Below are 22960 nucleotides of genomic sequence, written 5' to 3' on the forward strand. Positions count from 1 at the left end.
TCAGTAAGTTATGAACCGTCTCCTTCATGCAGCTCATACAGGTGTGCTTTGGGGCAGATGTAAGATTTAGGATAAGAATTTCTTCATATTTCAGTTCCAAAAAGGGCAATCCAGGCACTGTAATTAGTGTTGATAAAAAAACTAAAACACAATGCAATGGAGGTTAGCTAGAAAAGTTGATCTTTTGAAGCAATGGAGTGATACAACATAACACACACACTCACTCACTCCAGGGTTCCTCGTGGTTTAACCAGTTGGATGAGGGACAGTGTTTTTTTTTAACCGGACCAAGAAGCAGGCAACCCCTGATCCAGCACCTCAAGAGATATTGGTTTGTTTGGAGGACTTTGTTACCACAAGCACGTACCCCCAGTCACCATTAAACAAACATGGAAAATTAAACAACAATTTGATTCATCGAAAGCTTATTGTTTAGCGTCTAACAGCTCAAGTTGTGGTGGTTCTGACAACAGTGACAACTCCTCTGTGATTGAGAAGCAAATATCGACTTTGGCAGCCTTCCTAAAAAATAAAAAGCAACTGAGACAGAAATTCAGCACAGATTCAACCTAAAGATTATTGTTGCACTGGAACGGAAATTTGCTCCCAGCATTAATAGACTGACATTATCAATAACTTTCCAAAGTAAGGAATAATTGTTAGGACTCCTTGAAATCCCAACTTCTCCAGGAGAAGAAGAATCAATTACCAAACACTAGAAAAAATGAGACATAACTAAAGCATTTTAATGCAATAGGACTGTCTTTCTGGATCAGCTTTTAAGTGGCCGTTCCTACCCACTGGATTGCAACTTCTGCTCCAGGCATGGTGCTTTTGAAATGATTGACAGAAATGTGAAATAAAGTAATGAATAACAAATTAAAAAACTAAAACATGCTGCAAAAATAGTCATACAACAAGTAGCAATGAAGTATCCCGTGATATATGCTCAACCAGAGGCATGCACAGAAATTTTGGGACCTGTCCCATCACAAATGACTTTTACAGACATATTGTTTATCCCTACGTCCCTACATATAATTCACCCCTCATTTAAAAAATACCAGGCTCAAACCTGGGCCAGCAGGTATCCCCCTCCACCTGCACTTGACCCTAACTGACTTTATTAACATACAAAACAGTGCATAAAAACAGTTTATTTCCATACTGCTGAAGTTAGTACTATAACATGAATATGTAAATACTAGTGGCACCCGCACGGCTTTGCCCGTAGTAGAAAATCAAAAGATCATTTGGTTCGCTTGTATATTAAAAAATAATGGATGATGAAGTTCTCGCCAATTGGCTATGTTAAATGGATCTCCCATGTTACGGATCCACGTTATGATGATTTCGTAATTTACTATTCCACGTTGTGATAATTTGCTCGGAAATTTTTTTCTTAAAATTGGTATAGAAAAAGAACAAAATCGAATTTTCGAAAAATTGCTTCGAGGTGCACACCCCCATGCTACAAACTACGTGCCAAATTTCATGAAAATCGGCCGAGCGGTCTAGGCGCTATGCGCGTCACAGAGATCCTGACAGACAGAGGGACTTTCTACTTTATTATTAGTAAAGAATATGTGATTTTACAGCAAACAATTAAAAAAAAAAATTCATGAACCCTTAAAGCAATGAAAGAGCAGCAAAAGTAAACTTCAATTCTTTACTACATATTTCTTAGTGTTAACATACAAAACATTGCTTTAAATCCGTGTGGAATCTGCAATTTTTCCGAGGCGGCTGAGAAACGCTGCTGCCTCTCTGCCTTCCACTATATATCAAGTTATGCGCAAAGGAATTCAAAAGAGAGAGATTGAGAAACAGAAAGGGGGGTGGGGGATTATAAAATGTTTAAAGGAATACACATATTTTTTTTTTGTGCAATTAATTGCTTTGACAGATATCAAAAGTTATAATCCCTCAAAATGCAAATTCTTTGACGACGTCACAGGAGAAATTTTCAAAATTGAAGTCAAAAATTGCAATTTTAGGCAGTTTATGGTAGCATCAGAGGAAAGAAAGAAGTTGGTGTTCCCTCCCGGATGTTTTCTAAAATTTAAGTTAAATTTAAGCTATCTCTAGGAATATTGTGGGCTCTGGCTTTTCCCACAAATTTTCCAGAATTCAACTTTTAAAATGCAATTTTTGGCATTTTTCAAATTTACAGCTTATTCCCAGCTGCTGTGATGAATGATGAAAAAAAAACTTTTTGTTTTCTCAATTTGTTGTTGGTCCCTTAAATGCATGAGTGATCTAATTTATATTGGAGAATGACAGCTGGAGCGTAACTTTTATATGACAAAACTTACAGAGCAATTAGTTGCTTATTTATCGAAAAATCCGTAAAAACCTGAATTCTTGAATTTTTCAATATTTTTGATGAAATAATGTGTTTTCCACAATTCAAAACCTCTTTAGTGTGTTATGAACTGGATTTCAGTTTTAACCGCTTTTCCCAAGGCTTAGATATTTGCTTAAGTTGAAGACAACACAATCGAAGTTTACTTTTTTACATACCAAGCTACAGCAGAGTTATTGAATATAATAGTGTATTAGGGGCCCTCGAATGACTGAACTTGTTTCATTTCTAGTCAATAATGAATAAAAAGAATAATGACCTGACCGCACAAAATAATCAAGTGAGTTCATATCGGAAAGGGGGGGGGGGGTCACCCGTTCTTGGGGGAAAAAAGTAAAGCTTGCTTCACCGCTCCTGAAGCATGGTATGAGAAAGGGAACCATCTTATCGGAAGCAGCAGTATTCTGCCCAATACATGCTCGCAGTGGCGTATGCAAGATTTTTCTCAAAGGGAGTGTTCATTTTTTCCCCAGCATATTTAAACGTTTTTCGCTCCCCCCCCCCCGCGCCTTCCCACTGTCTCACTGGCTTCCAAAGCAAACAAGATTGAAAGTGATGGATTCTTTGGTGGGACAAAGACGTATTTTTCCACTCTTTGCATATGATTTCAATTTCGAAGTCATAAAATGATCAAATAAGCCTTTTGTGAATAAAAGGAATTGAAAACATATATATTTCTAATATACCTTTCTTTACAAAGACAACAAGCCTCTTTACACTTTTACATTACCAATATGAATATACTTATAAGTCGCACAGAAATACGAGTAGGGGGTACTCCACAGGATTTTTTTTTTCTAAACTATAGATCTAAAAAACGCAACTTTTGCCAATATTATAGGAGAAGGACTGTTGAGGACTTACTGACGAAATTTTTTCGAAATTTAAGTTTTAAAAACGCGACTGTAGGCCATTAGGTATTGGTTCACAAAAAAGCATTCCTAGCAATTTTTTATTGTTGCAACTTTTAGACGTTCTTTGGTGGAAGGGTTCGGGGACCCTCCGCCGAAAATTTTTCAAAATTGAAGTCTCAAGGAATAATTTTGGTAATTTTTTTAAATTGTAGCTTTACGAGTAAAAACACACTTTAATCGATCTTTGACGGTGTTAGGATCAAGGGAAGTTCAAGGGTTCTTACCCGAAATTTTTTCGAGATTGAAGTTTTAAAAACGTGATTGTATCGCCCATCTAGGGAAGGTGTATGGGATTCAAAGAAAAATCCCTGATTTTTTTTTTCGAAATTGCAATTTTTAAAATGTAATTTTAGGCAGGCTTTGGTTATGTTAGAAAGGGGTGATATTCGAGATTTTCCTCCGTAAACATTTTGAAATTTATTTTTCGAAAACAACTAGTGAAGATGATATTTGCTAATGTTAGCAATTGGAAAGGTTTGGGGGTCGTTTCCCGGAAAATTTTCCCAAAAGAAGATCTTAAAAACCTCAAAGTCAGGCGATCTTTGGTGATGTTTTGGAAACTTGATTTTAATATCAACAAAATTGAAAGTAAATGAACAGGTCGTTTTCCCCGCCCCTGGAGGTGTTGCAACCCGATGCAAGTGTTCCCTCCAGTCATCCCAATCCAGCCCAGTGCAATCCTTTTTTTTTCATGCATTAAAAACTAAAAAAAAATCTAAAAACTAACAAATTTTGGATAATGTACGAATTTTTGAGATGCACTCTAATTTTTTTTAGGGGGGGGGGGGTGCTAACCCTGCTCCTCCGCCAGGAGGAGCAGGGTTAGCACCCCCCCCCCCTTTTGCGTCCGCCACTGCATGTTCGGGACATTTGAACATTGATTTCCGCCCTTTTCAACAAATAGCGAAAGTTTTCCCCTTTTTGAAATAGTCTCTCGTACCATCACAGACGAAGCATTTTGATAATGTGGAACATAAGGCTGCCCCTCAGGAATGTTATCAAAAGATTCTGACCATATCATATCATGGGGGGAAGGGGGGGGGGGGCGAGACTTAGCTGTAAAATGATTAATGGATAGTTTCTTCGGTGAAAAGAGAAATTGTCTCCTAGCCTTCCAAGAAAGTTTTTGCTCCATCTTCTGGTTTCTTTTCATCGTAGTAGAGTGAAACCCCATTAAATTTGCTTTTCCTTAATATAATAAAATATTTAATAATTTTAATATATATCTTTCCATAATGAGTTCTTGGTTTAACATTGGTCCTTTCGATTTATTCAGCTTTTATAGAAGTTATACAGGAGATGTTTGTCCCTTTCGTCCTATCTTTTCCCTGGCTCCTGGCCTCCCTGGTTTTTTAAACTTCAACTCTGAAAAATTTTGGGGGAAAAGCTCCCAAACCCTCCCTCTCTTATTTCTTCGAACATCGTAATAAATTGCAGTTATGGAATTTTAATTCGTAAAAGTTTCTATGAGAGAATCCTTGAGCTACATCCTTTTCTGTACCGTTTCCATGGGCGCCCATATACAAAATTTTAAGGGGGGGGGGGTGCTCAGATATTTTCCCCGTGGTTTAGCAAGATATTTCCGCCATAGAAACCGATTTTAGTACAGATTAGAGATATTAAAGTTTGACATTTTTAATAAATTTTCCATTAATGGCTGGAGAAGAAATGTTTTTTTATTTTTTCAAAAGAGAAAAATTCTAAGAAATTAGAACTTCCTTACTAAAAGCAAGGAAGTTCTAATTTCTAAGGTGGGAGGGGCTTGAGCCTCTACTTGCCACCCTATATGGGCGCCCTTGATCGTTTTTAAGATGACCGACACCCGCGTTTCTAAGACTACCATATTTTATAAAGTTTATCTGGAGAATGGCATCTGAACCTCCCTTCCTCCTAACATCACCAAAGATAGTCTAAAGTTACGTTTTTAGTGCGACAATTTCAAACCTTTCTAGGGAAGAGTCCCATCGCCCTATTTTTGCGTGAATGTTACTTAATGCCAAGTTCATGATAGTAATTCTTTTTTCTCCGCGTATACACTAGTGCTCGAAATGAATAGAATTTGCATATTTTTTCTACTCCCATGTAAATAACTGAACGAAATGTAAAACCACTGCTGGGAGACAAAAATGCAAAAATCTCGTACGTCGAATACCTTAGTTTAAGCGCACACGTTAGAGGAAAAGGTGTCAGCGCACGCGTCAAAACGTGCAACTTATTCACTAGCACACGTCTGTGAATCCCTTGGTGTTTTTTGCAGCAGTCAGTATTTTCTGATTTTAACAGTTAAAGTGAGTATCCACCAACGTTTAGATAATGGAATGAGGTGATGAATTTTAAGAAGGCTAGAAGCATGCCAGTCTGAAATCCGGATTTGTAGATAATTCAGTGTAACGTTCAGCGCTGTGTGCAACCTATAGAAACAATCCAGAAGACTGAAGAAAAGACCCGAGCAAGGTTGTCCAAGTAGCAGGACGGCCAGAAAAGATCGCCATTTGTCCGTTATGTTATAGCGAGGTGTAATGGGGATGCTACATCTTCTCAGCTTTCTCGTGATTTATATGCGACCACAGGATTCCAAGTTTCAAGGTCGACTGTTTCCAGAAGATTTCACGTGAGAGGGATGTTTTCAAGAAGATCTGTTGTTAGTGTCACGTTTACTACTACGCACAGAAGAATCCGTTTAGCAATGTGCAGAGAGCATAGAGATAGGAGCATGGACCAATGAGTGACCATTCTCTTCACTAGCGATTCCTGGTTCAGCTTAATCAACGATTATCGCCGTACGTTCATATGGAGAGAAACAGGAACCCTACCTGCCCTCCTTATCCGCGATATCGACCATTATGGCGACATAGGTTTCATGGGCTGGGGCTGCTTCATGTTAGATGGCTCCACATTCTTCCATGTCAAGAGGCTCTGTGACGGCTTTGAGATATAGGGATAAGTTCTTGGAGCCTTATGTTTGCCTCTTCAGAGATGCTTTTGGCCCTGAGTTCATTTTAATGACGGTAACGCGAGGCCACATAAAACTCTTCCAGTTCAAATTTCTAGAAAGAGAAGATATTCGCCGAATGGATTGGCCAAGCTAATCTCCATTTCCAGACTTCAACCCATAAGAGCATGTCTCGGACCCTCTCGAGAGGGCATTAGCAACTCGCAAATCCCCTCCAAAAACCATCCATGACCTGAGTGTTGTTGAGCGAGAAGGATCAACTACCCCAGGAACTCATAAACTGCTTCATTGCAAGTAGTGAATCACGCTGTGTGGTGTGTATATCTGTTAAAGGGAACTATAGCCCCTACTAACCCACTTTTATTTTAGCTCATTTTTGCAGCCGCTGTCTCATAACTTCGACTCTAACGAGTGTTGTTCATTATCATGTTTGTTTATTTTAAATGTCGGATGGTTATTTGTTTTGTATTGCATCAATGTATGTGCATATTAAATGACACTAAAATCGGTCTAATAGTGCTGGAAATAATCGACCAAATCTGATAATTCTCTAACTATGCTCCCTAGTGTATGTGACACAGTTCTCTGATTTGTGTGCTCATATTCTATTAATGACCCCCTTCCTAAACCAGAAACTGGAAAACTAGAAAATTTATTCTTCATATACAGGGTGTTGCAAAGCTAATGGTCCATACCAAAAGAGGTGATAGACCATGTCAAAACAAACAACTTTCACAAAGCAATGTGGGGTCGGAAAGCAAACGGCGGGCCGGGAAAGGGTACTTGGTTGGCAGAAAAATGGGGAATGCAATAAAGAACAAGAACAACAATATGAAGACAAAGAAACTTTATTTATAACTACATTACTTAGAGCGACACAAGTACCTACTGTATCTTCTTCCAGCAGGTGTTGCCTGATTTATGAACATGTACCAGCAAATGTTCGAGGCATCATATCATTTCAACACGACGCAGCACCAGCTGATTTTTCCAAGAATGTGCGAAACTACCTTTCTGAACAGATGATTGGCCATGAAAGGCGAGTTTCTTGGCCTACCATTTCTTCCGATTTGTCCTACTTTAGTTTTTTTCTATGGGAACAGTTTAAGAAGTCGTGTACGAAACGCTCATCGCGTAACCAGAGGACCTTTCCTGAAAAAGCGCTGCAACTGCAGACCTTTATGATATGACATGAATATTCTAACGTCTGCGTTGTTCAATGCATCGCTGATGTGAAGCTTGACTTGTAGATGGAGGACGTTCATTTGAGCATTTGTAAAAGTTCTTTGTCTTCATATTGTTGTCATTGGTCTTTATTGCATTCCCCGTTTTTGTGAACCACCCGATCCGCCGTTTGCTTTCCAACCCCACTTTGCATTGAGAAAGTTTTTTGTTTTGCAAGGTCTGTCACCCCTTTTAGTAAGAACCATTAGTTTTGCAACACCCTGTGCAATGCAATATACACACGTTTGAAAAAAAAACAAATATATGTATAGAGGTCGTCAAAGTCATACACAATTTGTTTAACCTCTTGATCGCAATGGGACATGAATAAGGTATGTGAAATTTTTACCTCTATAAAAGTGCCTTCATAGGAGTGCTCTTCCATGCACGTTAGGTGCCCTACTTTATATTAATGCCTAGTTATGACCCTGCTGCCTACTCCCATATCATTTCGATTAGTAAAATATTTGAACTAGAGCACTTTTTATAGAAGTAAGCTCGTGTAAGTTGTTTACAAATATTTTGTTTTAAAGATTCAGTTTTCTAAACAGCTGACTCGTGAGAAAACTGGACTTTGTGTTTTATAGTCAATGGTCTGAAAGAAAAAAAAAAGGGGGGGGGAGGGGTTCTACATGTGAAGTGTAACTACTTCTGCCTGGTCTTTCACTTAGATTTATACAATTTATGTAGTTGTGTCATAGGTTTAGCGACAAAAGATACATAAACTTATCTTCAAACCTGTTTTCTAACTGTTCCAAAACCTAATCCAAGATGTCATGGAAATCAACTTTATTACAGTTGTGTCATTTTGTGGTTTTTTACTGACAATTTCAAGAGTCGGATATACATTACTCAGATAATGTTATAAACGAATTTAATGTCTTTGGTTTCTCTTGTCTCGGTGGTTCTTTTTAAATTTAAGGCCGAAAATTTTCTTCTGAGAGTATCTTCTATCTAACTTAAATGGTTAGATATAGCAACGATTAATGGTTTAAAGCTCTGCTGGGTGCGTTGCGGTCTTGTAATATGCTGGTACAGGGCCAACAAGAAGCCACGTCAGTCTAGTCAAAAACTAGACCCTGGCAATCTGGTGGGGGGAGGGGGAGGTCTGGCTCGGAATCAGAGAAGTATAAGTTTAACGGGTGGAGGGACCCGGCCACCAAACTGACAAGAGGACTAACTGACCAGCTTCGGCTGTCGGCGGCCCTGTATATGAAGCCATGTCTTCGCTCAATCGCTTTCTCTTTCGCTTTCGACGTGACAAAAGGACAAATGAACGACTATCATTCGATGCCACATACCTTTTTAGGAGTTGAAATATCTAAATGTGCCGCGCGCATTCCGCAGCGCACATGTTTTCATCGTTCTTTTGTCACATGAAGACGAAAAGTTACAGATATTAGTGTAGACACAGTCTCTCCACTGTGTCAGTACAAGGCAGCTTGGAGTTTTACTAAATACTGTAAAAGCACTCTCACCGATATTTTCACATTTGTATTTGTCCAAGTGGTCTTTCAGTCTGTCATTTTGTTTGCAAAAGTTCAATCATTCAGCTGATTTAACATTGTCTCGTTTTATGGGGTATTGCGGCCCCGCAAGAATACGAGGACGTTCCATACCAAAATTTCCCGGGGCACGGAAAAATGTCACAAAATATGGGATCCGGAACTGTCCCATAAAATCCAAGACATTGGGGGGTAGTCAGGAGGGGGCAATTGCCACCCATCCTGGTTTTGAGAAGTCAATGTATTTGCATATCGTCACCTCAAAACAACTATAGGATATTTGTCTTACTGTTATCCCTTTTATTAGATGTTGTACTGTTGCTCTGCGGCGACGATATATGAGCGTGGTTTTTGTTGTTTTTTTCGATATAATATGTATTAAAAGTACATTATTCTTTGCCCCCTCCTCTAGAAAATTTTGAAATGAGGGGCCTGACTCTCTCCTGTTGAAGACGAAAGGTGACGTGGTGACGTTAATTGTTAGTTGGTGACAGTTTAATATTTCAACTAAAATTTTTCTTTCATTTGTTTAATGATATGAATCAATGGTTGATGCTGAGTTTAACATTTTATTACATTTATTAAAAGCGTGTGCCTCTCAAAGAGTTAAGTGAAGGAAGTATGTCCGAGAGGCGTAAGAAGTTTTGAGAGAAATGGGTGGAATGTGAAATGTAAAAACACGTTTTTCGGAAGAAAGCTGTTGAGGCAATCGACCGCTCCTTTTCCATTCCCCTCCTCCCCCGCGGCTACTGGAATCGACTGGACCACAGCGTCTGCGCGGTCGTCGTTCTGTTTTATTTATTTTTTTTCTTCTATGTCTGCGCGCGTGTGTGCGAGACTGACAATGTCTTCTTCCCTCTCTTCCAGGGGCGCACGCGGTATGCGTGATCAAGCTTACCAGATCTGCCGGGACTACCTCAGCGGATCCTGGAAGAGCATCTCCAGCAACGACATGGTCTTTCGATCCATCAGGTGAGTCATTCATCCCCCTCTTCCCTGCAAGAAAATCAGCGATCTGAAATTTTACGTTGGGGGAGAATATTGATAGAACTTAATCCAAGTAAATAAAAATAAAATAATTTAAAAAATGAATTTTCAAAATTAATAGGTTATTAACTAATGAAATAGAAAAGTACTTTTTGAACTTTTCTGTGGATTCCAATTGGAATCAGTGGCGCACTCAGGAGTTTTTCCTGGGAGGGTTTAGATATATTTTAAGGAACTCTGATACGTGAAGTAAGAGGCAAAATCAGAGAATTTTTGACAGTCTACCCCCTCCCAGATTTATGTAGTTTTTTTTTAAATTCTCTTTTTGAAAGTTTTATTAGTCTAACTTTCATATATGCCTACTTTATAAAATTTCAGGGAAGAATAAAATAGTGCTCTTACATGTTCTGTTCTCCAGTGCTTTCTCTCTCTCTCAGTCTCTTCTTCTGCGGAACTACAAAATCTGTTTAAATTTGAAATGTGAAAAGACACACAACAACCTAATTATGCTCAAGTGTGGGGGGGGGGGGGGGGACTTGAATAAAGGAAGCTGCAGCAAATATTTTTTTTTTTAAAAAGAGGAACCTCAGTGATGTCTCTTGAGAAATTTTTTTGCCATATTTCAAGAGAAGTAATTTTCAAACATTTTGTAAAATTTACAAAATTAAGGGACAAAAAACGTATTTTTAGGCCTTCTCTTTGGTCTGGTCAAGGCAGTAATGACTCTTTCTAAATTCCTTCATTTATATGAGAGAGGCTTAAGCCCCTCAGCCCTCTTCGTGTTTGCGCCACTGATTGGAATAAGTGAATATGCAAAGGGAACGGAAGACAACAGAAACTTTCTACGTGTAAAGAGTCTTTCCATCAGATCAGAAAAAGGGGCAGGATGCTTCCTGACAAGAGTCACTTCAATTTAGTTAAAGAGCACTTTCTCAAAAGAATTCTATAATGAAAAAGTTCCAAGTTTTGTAGTAAAATCTTCCGATGCCGATCTAGTTGACGAGGGAAATGAGGGAATCACTTTCCACGATCAGACTGGCCTGAATTTTCAACTTTCTAACAATAAAAATTTTCTTTGCCATCAATTGTTGATAAACTCATAAGGGTCAAGGAGAGCTCATTAAAAGATGCAAGGGTGCATCGAACATCGAAGGTTGCTTTTAGGAGGGTGCAACGCCCTCTTGAGAATGTCTGGAGGAAATACTATATTATCTTTGTTTCCTTAACGAACTGTTTTCTGTGGATTTTTTTTTTTTCTTGCCGTCTCTTTCTGGATCTTGTTTGTAAAATTCATATTAAGAATAAGTAGATACAAATGAAAAATTGAGAGACATTTCTCTCCCCTATGGAAAACATCTTTTTGATTATTATATCTTAACATTGCTAATTTATTGTTATTCACTTCAGGGAAATTCGAAAAGTATTTAAGAACAGAGTCAAGTTACCGAACAAAATGTAAGGATAAGTACAAACATCTAGTTTTAAATTAATAAAAGTCACGTAGAAAATAGAGAATCAACTACAATATTTGTTCTACAAACAAAAATTTACAACATAATTAAACTTTGTGTAAGCATTAAAAAAAGTATGACGGGATGTCAGTGCCAAAGAAAGCACTGAGACATATTGAAGGAAATCATCAGTATTTAATAACTTTTACCTACGTCAGAGTTTCCCAAACTTTGGTCCGCAGAACCCCGGGGGTCCGCGAGTCCATGTCAGTAGCAGGGGGTCCGCGGTGCTATCCAGCGAGCAGAGGGCGATGGCTCCCTATAATTGAGGAAAACTTAAGCAGGCAGCATTGTGAAGGCTACGCAGATCCCAATCACAGCATTAATACGCTGCCAGGGTAGATTTTCCCGGACCATAGTTAATAACTAAAATCCTAATACGCCATAAAAATACAACTCATATGAAAAACTAACACACTCAAACTAGGCTAACAGTGTTTTGTCCACTAACTTTAAAAGTTCATTTTTATTAGTAAACTTATTGTAGAAATTTGGTGACAACATTTTTATTCCTAATTGTATTTCAAAACGAATTTTACTTCCATAACTCAAAATAATAATGGAAGAAATGAAAACCGGACGAGAGCTCTGAAAAATATACAGAACAATGAAAAATTAAATTTAAAGGAAAAAAAGGCGTAAAAATGTATTGGAAAAAAAATAGATTTAACTTTGTGGAATAATTTTTTTTTGTGCGCCGGGGGGGGGGGGGAAGGGGAGGGGGGAAGGGGGGTCGCGACGTAGTCATTTTTCCGGAGAGGGGGTCCGGGGAGGTCTAAAGTTTGGGAACCTCTGACTTACGCTGTCGTTAACAATAAAGCTCCCCCCCCCCAAAAAAAAGACTTCCGAGTGGAACTAATGTCAAAAAATATTTATGTGCACCTTTGGAGGCCAACTCTCAAACTTGAAATAATAAAACTCTGATTCTATTATGGATACAAATAAATCCACATTTGACTTCGTAGGAGCAGTAGAAGAACAGGGTGACGACAGAATCAAGAAACCAAGGAAAAGTCAGAGAATTATATCGATCAGGGAAAAACCAGGAAATTTCGAAAAAATAACAAACAAGCAGAAAAAAAGGATCAAATAAAAAAAAAGAATAATTTTGTTTGCAAAATTAAGTACTGTAGTTTTCTGTGCATTATCTACTGATTATCTGTTGAAAATCAATGATGTGTTTTATTACAAGCTGCCGCAGAGGTTATCTGCATTCCCCCCCCCCCCCTTCAACGTCGCAGTGTTGAACACCTATTTAACAGCAGGATTCACTTACAAAGACAGCTTTTTTGCCTGTTGGATTGTTTATTTCACGTACCTTAAGTTTTTCTTTCATGTGGTTCATGCTACGTAAAATAAACAATCGTGCATGCAAAGAAGGAGCCGAAACTTGATTTTCATTCTTAATCACATGCATTAAATTTACTTGAAATTCCGTAAGTACTGGAAAAAAATCGTGCAGCAGACCCTCGTTTTACGCGGGGATTACGTACCACGGAAATTCCGCTTAAATCGAAACCGCATAAATTGAGACCTAATAGTAGTGTTAAAATAGGGGTTAGGTTCCGTAGATAAAAAAATACTTCATTCTAGTGATGACTAATTATATAATAAGTTTAATGTTTACTTATATTGATTTTTATGCACAACATGCATAAAGAAAACATATATTCATTTCGTGTTCTGTTTATAAAGAGGAGTTGGCTATGATAGTCTTTTGGCAGTCATTAAGAATTTTTTTTTTGTAATTCTTTGCAGAGCATTAACTCATCCATGATCACTTGCGTCATTTCCACGATAGAATCTTCCTTCACTAACAAATCAGAAAGATCATTTCTATTGTCTAGGAATGGCTCAAAATTTTCAATGGGAACGTTTTTGGTTGCGTGTCACCGATGTCGGTATCTTCGTAGGTTTTGTCCTCCTTTGTTACTCCTAAAAGCTCTTCTTCCATTGAGTTCTGTGTGAGTTTAATAATTTTACTTCTGGAAAGAACTTTGGAACCAATCGCATAAAATGTCTCCAGTGGCCCAAGCTCGATTATTAGCACGCCAAAATGAAGTTTATTACGTGTAATATGCAATACTTAGGGGTTTGGATTTTGAAAGAGGGGAAAATGTTATCTGTTTGCATTGCCGCATCCGCGTAAAATCGAAACTCATCCGCGTAAAATAAAATAAAGGTGTCAAATCTTCAACCGCGTATAATCGAAACCGCGTAAAATAAACCCGCGTAAAACGAGGGTCTACTGAACTTAACGTGAATATAGAAGAAGAATATATATTGCAATATAAAGTTATAATTTTTGAAGTAATAGAACGGTGCAATCTGATTACTGTAAACACTTAAAAATTTTCGTTGCTGTAAAACTAACTAGAACACCTGTAACATTCACAACTACAGCTCAGATCAATGTTTCTGATTACAACTCAAATCATCAAACTCTTAACAACTCGTTCCGACATGCTCCGTAGATGTCTAATGCATTTATAGAAACGAGCTAACGTGTGCATCACATGACTTCCTTTTACTCCAATTTTAATGTCATTTTCCTATTATTGGCAATTTTAATGTGATTCAATAGCTCAGGGCTTCGCAACCGGTGTGCCGCGGAATTTTCGTAGTTACATAAAAAGAAAGAGCCTTGGTGAATTTTTAACCGACTTCAAAAAGGAGGCGGTTATCAGTTCATACCGTATGTATATTTTTTTTTTTGTTTGTCCACTCATAGCGTCTCACCTAGTGAACCGATTTTGATGATTCTTTTTTTAATCGATAGGGGATGGCTCAACTTAGGTCCCATTACTTTGTTTGACCATATTTGTTCTTTAGAAAAAAGTTATGGGCAAAAAACAGTAATTTTTATGCAATTTCCCTATTAAATGATATTGTAGCGAAGTTCGCACTTTTCATCCGCGGATAACGGTGGCTCAGTGGTAGAATTATCGCCTCCCACACGAGCGACCCGGGTTCAAATCCCGACTAGGACAAAGTGAATTTTACTAAAATTTCGTTTCTACTGTTTCCCGTATTTTCTCGAATGTTCTATTAATTTCTGTATCTTTCCAAGTCTGGAAAGTTCCAGCACTTTCTCAAGTTGTATATAAGGAGATGTAACGTTCATTCGTGGTTCTGAATAAAGATCTCGAGTTGAGACTAACGAGTATTCGCTTCATTTGACTTTCACATTGTCTTCGCTATCTTCATCTACGCGACAATATGAAACTCATTGTTATAAAAGTTTGGTGCCATATAACAGTAACATTAATAGTAATTGTAATGATAATTTTGAATAAAGGCTTTTCTAAAGCAATACAGTGATATAGAGCCGAACTTCTTACAAAGTAACTTCTTACTTTTACTGAAATATCTACATTTACACTAAAAAGAATGAAATAAAAAAATTTTGAAAAAAAAATAGAACCGACTTCAAAATTGCTCTAAAAAGTGAAAAATAATTTTATTCTTTAAACAGCATCGATAATACTTTTAAACATAATTTTTGAAGTTAGCGCAAAAACAAAAAGTAAAATCCATTGTAACCATGCTTCGTTCATATTTTTATCAAAAAATCATCCAAAGTTAGGAACGAAACATTTATATCGTTACTCAAATATGCTGTCATCAATGCGTAATGCATGTGGTAGTGAAGAAACTGGACCTGGTTAAATTTATACTTGTAGTTGAGTTATGGCTGTGAATGATTTTATCGATCGTTTTTGCGCCAACTTCAAAAATTATGTTTAAAAGTATTATCGATGGTGTTTAAAGAATAAAATTATTTTTCACTTTTTAGAGCAATTTTGAAGTCGGTTCTATTTTTTTTTTCAAAATTTTTTATTTTAAAGTTACGACTGAATTGCGTTTGTATCGTTGTATAACTTCTCAATTCACTCTGTCGATCATGTGCAATAAGTCATACCCAACAAGGGTAGAGGCGGGATTTGCTGCCACACCTCCTATAACTATTGTTATAAGATGTGTGGCAGCAAATTGTGATCCTATTTATTAGACTTTCAGTTTTTGAAAACGGATTCTAATTTCCACGACATCAACTATCTATACAGAATTTTTTCTAAATCTTTCGCAAACGGGAGTACAGCCCCCTCCCCCAGGCAAGGATCGTGCCTTCCCGTCCAGAATTGTAAATTCAGATTTAGCTTTTGTTTTCCGCTTTTCCAGTTCCGATACTAATTTCATTTTATCGTAGTTTCTGACAGCACATATTCAGTAAGTTACCGGCCTATAGCCAGGGCTAAGGCAGACATACATGAAATACACCGCCAGCTCTGTCATTTAATTCTATAATAGCTACCAGTTTGTTTGGTACTCTTGGCTTGCTTAAGAGGTTTTCCACCTCCTGCTCAGTCACTTCCTATGCCGGGCTGATGAGTGCTAATAAGCACGAAACTGCAATCCTCGGCTGGAATGACCGAGTTGGCGGTGTATTTCATAGGTAGTTTTGTTGTTCATTATCAACTTCAATACTTTCGAAATATTTCTACATTCTAAATAAATTGAAATACACTACGTGAGTTATAATTGTTTTATTCATATGAAAAAGCCCCCCCCCCCCTCCGTCTTTTTACCAGTGAATGATAAAAACAGTTCTATGTTACCATTTTGAAATTAAGTTCAGTGTGCCCCGTTGATCTAAAAATTTCTTAAGTGTGCCGCAAAGTAAAAAAGGTTGAGAAGCACTGCAATAGCTTACTCTAAATATCACGACCCGTGGCCAAATTAAAACCAGATTTAAAAAGAAAAAAAAAATCGCCAAGTTGGTGACAAAACTTGGCGACCAAAAAACTGGCTATATATCGCCAAGTGTCCGCAAAATTATAACACCACTCGAGTATACATCGAAATTAACAATGATTTCCCCACAAAAAGGGACGAAAGACCCCTTTAGAAACACCCGAATGCAACCAAAAGGGGAGGCGCATAACAAGACCCCACTAGAAGTCTACGTACCAAATTTCAACTTTCTAGGACATACTGTTCTTGAGTTATGCGACATACATACGCATATACGCACATACATACATACGTACATACGGACGTCACGAAAAGTCGTTGTAATTAACTCGGGGAATGTCAAAATGGATATTTCGGGTGTTTATACGTTCTTAGGCACTTATTTGCGTGTGGTCAGGTTGAAAAAAAAAAAAAAAAAAAAAAAACTCACCATTAATTCGGGGATGAGCAAAATGGAAACTAGGCCGAATTTTAAGTGAAATTTTTTTCGCGAATTCAATACTTCCTTTTTTGTAAAAGGAAGTAAAAAAAAAAACGAAGGCACACAGGTTCGAAGGCGCAAGGAAAGAAAAAAAAAACGCACAGACGCGTAAAAAATTAAAAAAAAAACAACGAAGGTGCACTGGTTCGAGGGAGCACAAAAAGAACCGTAGGCGCAAAGGTTCGAGGGCGCAACGGCCCGCGGGCCAGTCCGCCACCTGTATAGAAATCGGTTTTCCATTTTTTTTCTTCTTTAACCTTTTTTAGCCATTTACATTTTAATCATATTTACTGTCAGAGTCTAAGTGAAAATACGAAGGTACTCCAAAAAGCCCATATATCGCATATAATGTGCCCTGATTTAACGAGAGCTCGGATTGAACGAGAAAATGGTTCTGTATTCTGTCAACATTATGGAAGCATAACTCGCTTCATAAGATTTCTGTTGACTTCCATCTCCTTTATCTTTTCTTGGAAAAATTTCTTTATCATAAGAGAGAAAGCCAAAAGTCAGTGATGAGTCATAAATCGTGAGAACAAAAAATGATGGTTCAGAAAAAAAAAAAAAAAAAAAAAAAATAGAGCAGAGAAGCTTTTTAAAATTACAATTTAGCCCAGTCAATGAAGGTAAAAAAAATAGGCTTTGTCGCAACTAATTTAGGGAAAGCTGAATTTTTGCAGGATGTTAGCAAATAAAGTATACACTAAAAAAATACAAAGTCCCGAACCCCACCCCCCTTTCTTTCTCCCCCACCCCCTCCGAAACATTGCAAGAGCAGTCTATGATTATACGTTTTTCGTGTCGCAACTAATTAGAGAGTAGCTGAATTTTGGCAGGATGTTTGTACGTAAGGTACACACTAAAAAGCCACAAAGTCCCGACCCCTCACCCCTCTTGCTGTCCCCCCACCCCCTCCGAAACATTGCAAGAGCAGTACTATGATTATACGCTTTTCGTGCCGCAACTAATTAAGAGAAAGCTGAATTTTGGCAGGATGTTAGTACATAAAGTATACACTAAAAAGCCACAAGGTCCCGACCCCCACCCCTCTCGCTTTCTCCCCCACCCCCCTTCGAAACATTGCAAGAGCAGTATTATGATTATACGTTTTTGGGTCGCAACTAATTAGGGGAAAGCTGAATTTTGGAAGGATGTTAGTACATAAAGTATACACTTAAAAACTACAGAGTCCCGATCCCCACCCCTCTTGCTTTCCCCTCACCCCCCTTCGAAACATTGCAATAGCAGTACTATGATTATACGCTTTTTGTGTCGCAACCAATTAGGGGAAAGCTGAATTTTGGCAGGACGTTAGTAAATAAAGAAAACACTAAAAAAAAAAAAAACCCCACAAAGTTCCAACCCCTACCCTTCTTGCTTCCTCCTCCCTCTCCGAAACACTTAGATCATCAAGAGCAGTACTATAATTATTCGCTTTTCTTTTCGCAGCTAATTTAGAGAAAGCTGAATTTTTGCACGATGTTAATACATAAAGTGTACACTAAAACCTAGACAATCCCGACCCCAATCCCTCTTGCTGCTCCCTCCCCCTTTCTTCCGAAACATTGCACACTGATCAGTTCAGTACTATGATTATACGCGTACGACAGCTTGAAAATTTATGATGTTACCGGGGTGTTCCTTTTTTTTATTTCACTCCTAACAAAATTATTAACCAGTGGTGCCAACCTAAGGCCCAGGTGCCGTATCCGGCCCGCGAAACTGATCCGTGTTGCCCGTTGTTTTGTGAAATGTTACAACTCGAAGAGCACGATTAATGACAATGTTACAAATTTTAGCCAAATATTTAGAAATTGGTTTCTGAAAACATTTTGTTGGGGACAACTGTTATACATAAATTATGAAACATACACTTTTTATGTATATAGCTCAGTTTCACCATTTTACCAACTTAATCATATGCAGAAATCTCACAACAAAAACCAAAAACTAACTTCAATAAATTAATAGTTTTTTATCAATACGTCTTGGAAAGAAATGTTTAAACAAAATTTATAGATAATAATATGATAATAGTCATTTTCTTGAAATAGATCAACAGCGTAATGATGTTCACTTAAAGTATTTACTACCATAATGGAATTATTTGTTACAAAAGTTTATAATTCGTTTGTGTCGGCGATAGTCTGCAAAATAATGTCAATGCTTGGCTAACTATTTAAGCTTTAAATAAATCAGGAATAGTATATTTGAACTGATTATTTTCTCGCAGCGGATATTATTAACGTTTAATTTTACTTTTGGTTTTTATTTTTAAGTCTTATGTAAGGGGCCATCTTCTAATATTTCGTTGGTTTGGTGCGGAATATTGTTACAGTGCATTCCACTACAGTGTCCTACATTGCACATAGACGTGCAATCGAACCTAGCTTTACGACAGATAATGTTTGAAACACATAATCTTTTCAATTGCAAGATACTAATTGGAGAAGTTCACTTGAAGCAGAGGTAATCTTCATGAACTTAGGAATCAGTCTGTTGCATGAAGTATAATGCCAACCCCACTCTTCTGGGGGAAGTTTAAAACCTAACCAAGTTTGAATCTGGTGTTGACCCTAAAAACTCTAGTGGAAACCTTAAAAAAAATGTTGACGAGTGACGTCTGAAATTGGTGGAAGTTTGAATAAATCAAAAGTGGACTTTAGGGACATTTTTGTGATTAGTTGCTTTTCACTAACTTTTATTCAAACTTGGTTAGGTTTTAAACTTCCAGCAGAAGAATGGGTTCGGAAATATATTTCAAGCAACAGACTTTTTGATTCCGAAGATCATGACAATTATCTCTCTGCTCCAATTGAAATTCTCCTACTCATATCTTGCAACTGTAAAACATTGTGTTACAAACTGTAGCTGTCGTAAAACTGGGTTTGATTGTACGTCTATGTGTGGACAATGTAGTAGAATTCATTGTAACAATATTTCAGACCAAACCAACAAACTGTCAAATGACCCCTTATAAAAGAAAAATTGTAGTTATAATAACTTGATGCCTTTTTTTTTGAATGCAACCTGTTTTTCAGAAACCAGTTGCTACACAGTCCTCGAGTTGTAACATTTCTCAAAACAACGGCTCACACTGATCAGTTTCATGGGCCGGATGTGACCAGTGGGACGTAGGTTGGGCACCACTGGTTTATTATATTGTAAGAAGTGAAATAAAAAAAGGAATATTCCGGTATCATCATTAGTTTTCGAGCTGTAAGCGTATAATCATAATACTGCTATTGCAATGTTTCAGACGGGGCGGGGGGGGGGAGCAATTGGGGTAGGCACTTTGTGTTTTTTTAGTGTATACTTAGTATATACTAACATCTTTAAAAAAAAACAGCTTTCCCCAATTTAAATGGGACACGAAAAGCGTATAATCATAGTACTGCTCTTGCAATGTTTCGGAGGGGATGGGAAGGAAAGCAAGAGGAGTGGGGATCGGAGCATTGTACTTTTTTAAAGAATACATTACGTACTAACATCCTGCCAAAATTCAGCTTTCTCTTAATTAGTTGCGGCACGAAAAGCGTATAATCATAGTACTGCTCTTGCAATGTTTCGAAGGGGGTGGGGGAGAAAGCAAGAGGGGTGGGGGTCGGGACTTTGTATTTTTTTAGTGTATACTTCATGTATTAACAACCTGCAAAAATTTAGCTTTCCCTAAATTAGTTGCGACACGAAACCTTTATTGACTGGGTTAATTTGTTGACTCCAATTTTATCGCTTCCGATGATATTGTTACTGAAATTTAAGCTAGTGCACATGAAAAAAATAATGAAAGCAACGTCGATAATGACAAATGGTGAAGAAGTTGAAGACCAACAATTTCTAACGCACTTAATGGTTTTTGATATGTAGAAAAATATCCAGTTATTTCGAAGTTAAGAGTGCAGGTGATGATATTTTTCGGTCTATGAGTATCTATGACGCCAGTGTTGCCAGATGGTAAAATCCAGATTTCCCCAATTCCCTTCCAACTTTTCCCCAAAAAGCGATGTTTTCTATCAAAATTCCACATATTCAAAAATTATTTTTCCACTAATATTTTCATAAAATGAATCGACTTCCTCTGTTTTTTTTTGTCTCTTGAAAATTCCCCCCCCCCCCCAAGATAACCAAATTTTCTTATAAAATTCCCCACCTTTTTTTTTCTTCCCATTTTCGCTTTTTTTTTCTTTATCTTTTTTTATCTTTACTAATAATAAAGCTGAAAATCTCTCTCGCTGGATATTTGGATCTCTGCCTGTCTGGATGTCTGTGACGCGCATAGCGCCTGGACCGTTTTGCCAATTTTCATAAAATTTGGCAAAGTTAGTTTGTAGCTTGGGAGTGTGCACCTCCAAGCGGTTTTTCGAAAATTCGATTTTGTTCTTTTTCTATTCCAATTTTAAGAACATTTTCCCGAGCAAAATTATCATAAGATGGACGACTAAATTACCAAGTTATCATAATGTGAAATCGTAACGATGGCAAGCCAATTTTCGAGAAATTCATCATGCATTATTTGTAAATCTACAGGGGAACCAAAGTACCTTTTATTTTTCTACTATGGGCAAAGCCGCGCGGGTGCCACTAGTCACATAACACAAGTGCCTGACCGAGAGATAAGAAATAGCCTTTTTTTCTACTCTCATTTACTACTCTTCTTCTGTATGTAAATTTAAACTATGAGTTTTGTATACATTTATCCAAGAACATTCTTCATCAGACTTATTTTTGCCTGTTTCACGTATCAACTAGTTACTCACACAGAACTATTAATGCGAATTTCGTAGCATAACATTCCACATAATGCGAAATTCGAATTCCATAAAGTTGAGCAAAGCTAAACCAACGCTGTTTGGTACAAACAATGTAACTACCAGATGTGTGTCAAGACGTGAATTTAAATACAAAATTCCCCCCCCCCCCCTCCGAGGTTCCCCCCCCCCCCAGGTTTTCCCCAAGAGAAAAATTTTTCCCCAAAAAATTCCCCTCAAAACCCATTTCCCCAAAATTTCCCCAGAGAGCACCAGATTTCCCCAAAATGGGGAAAATTCCCCCAATCTGGCAGCACTGAATGACGCAAGGATCAATAGAACAGTTCAAAGCAAATTGACCAACCTCTGGTATTGTTCAGAAATAAAATCGAACAATCCAAGTACGTATATTTTTATAGGTTTTTTTTTCTCGACAACCCATTTTTTACGAGCACTCTGTTATAACGAGCAGGGCGGTCATTCCAAGCTCGTCAGCTTGCGAGATCGAGATTTTCGCTCACGTGATCGGTTGTGACGTAGAAATGTCACGAAGTAGCATTTTAATCTACTCAAACGTAGCTTGCGGTTAGGTTCGAGTAGATTAGAATACTACTTTGCGACATTTCTACATCACAGCCGATCACGTGAGCGAAAATCTCGATCTCGCAAGCTGACGAGCTTGGAATGACCGCCCAGATATCGCGGGCTTTTCGCGCTCGTTTTAGCCAGTTCGACTGTATTAGGAAGTACCGTTGTATTGGGTGGCTTTACCCTGCCTTCGTCATTGATTTGTTCTAGCGTCATATCGAAAAAAATTCTGTTATTTATTCCACACTTGAGACAGTAAACCTGAAAATGTAGGCCACGTGTACCACGTGCTTCTGATTAGTGTGTTTCTTTAGGGGGAGCGGTAAAGGTTTAGTTTTGAACTCAATTGATTCAAAAGTACTGCTTGGTGGGCTGACCCATTTTCGCATTAAATATTTACATAAGTTACTTCTCCCTTTGCAGAAAATTAAAAAAATTAGAAAATTCATTATTATTATTACTACTATGCTTTGACAGTTTAAAAATCGTAATTATAAATTTATAACTTCGGGCTGTGAATTCAATTCTCCCATTAAGAGCATTTTTTATAATTTATTTTGTATGAATATACATTCAACAATCGATGTTTTTTGAAGCGATGTATCGATATTACCAATGTTAAAATTTTAACATCTATGGCGCCTCAACTATGGGCGCGTTTATAAACTCTTGATCTTCGGTTGTTCCGTTCTCGACCGGTCGCGGCTCTGACGTCACGGTCATCAACTGAATCGAAGGAGTTTATAAACAAACGCGCGGTCGTTCCGGTCGATTTCGCTTATTTGCGCAATGGATACATTTTGAAAGTCAGTGTTAAGTACTGTGAAACTGAAAGTTCGCTTTTAAAATTCAGGAATAATAATATCCTATTGTTGTTTTCGTGCTAGTCTAAAGAAGAGGCATGTAAAAATTCAATCGGATGAATTTTA

General features: G+C 37.7%; 1 protein-coding gene across 3 annotated transcripts in view; it reads left to right on the forward strand.

Annotated features, from left to right (window-relative positions):
- Positions 1 to 22960, forward strand: part of LOC129234155 (choline/ethanolamine kinase-like) — a 110228-nt gene that overhangs the window by 6391 nt on the left and 80877 nt on the right. For all 3 annotated transcript variants that reach the window (XM_054868057.1, XM_054868058.1, XM_054868056.1), the window contains exon 2: positions 9829 to 9933. In XM_054868057.1, the coding sequence (XP_054724032.1) occupies positions 9829 to 9933 (105 nt within the window). The remainder of the gene's footprint in view (positions 1 to 9828; positions 9934 to 22960) is intronic.

This window comes from Uloborus diversus, chromosome 1, assembly GCF_026930045.1.
Source record: "Uloborus diversus isolate 005 chromosome 1, Udiv.v.3.1, whole genome shotgun sequence".
NCBI lineage: Eukaryota > Metazoa > Arthropoda > Arachnida > Araneae > Uloboridae > Uloborus > Uloborus diversus.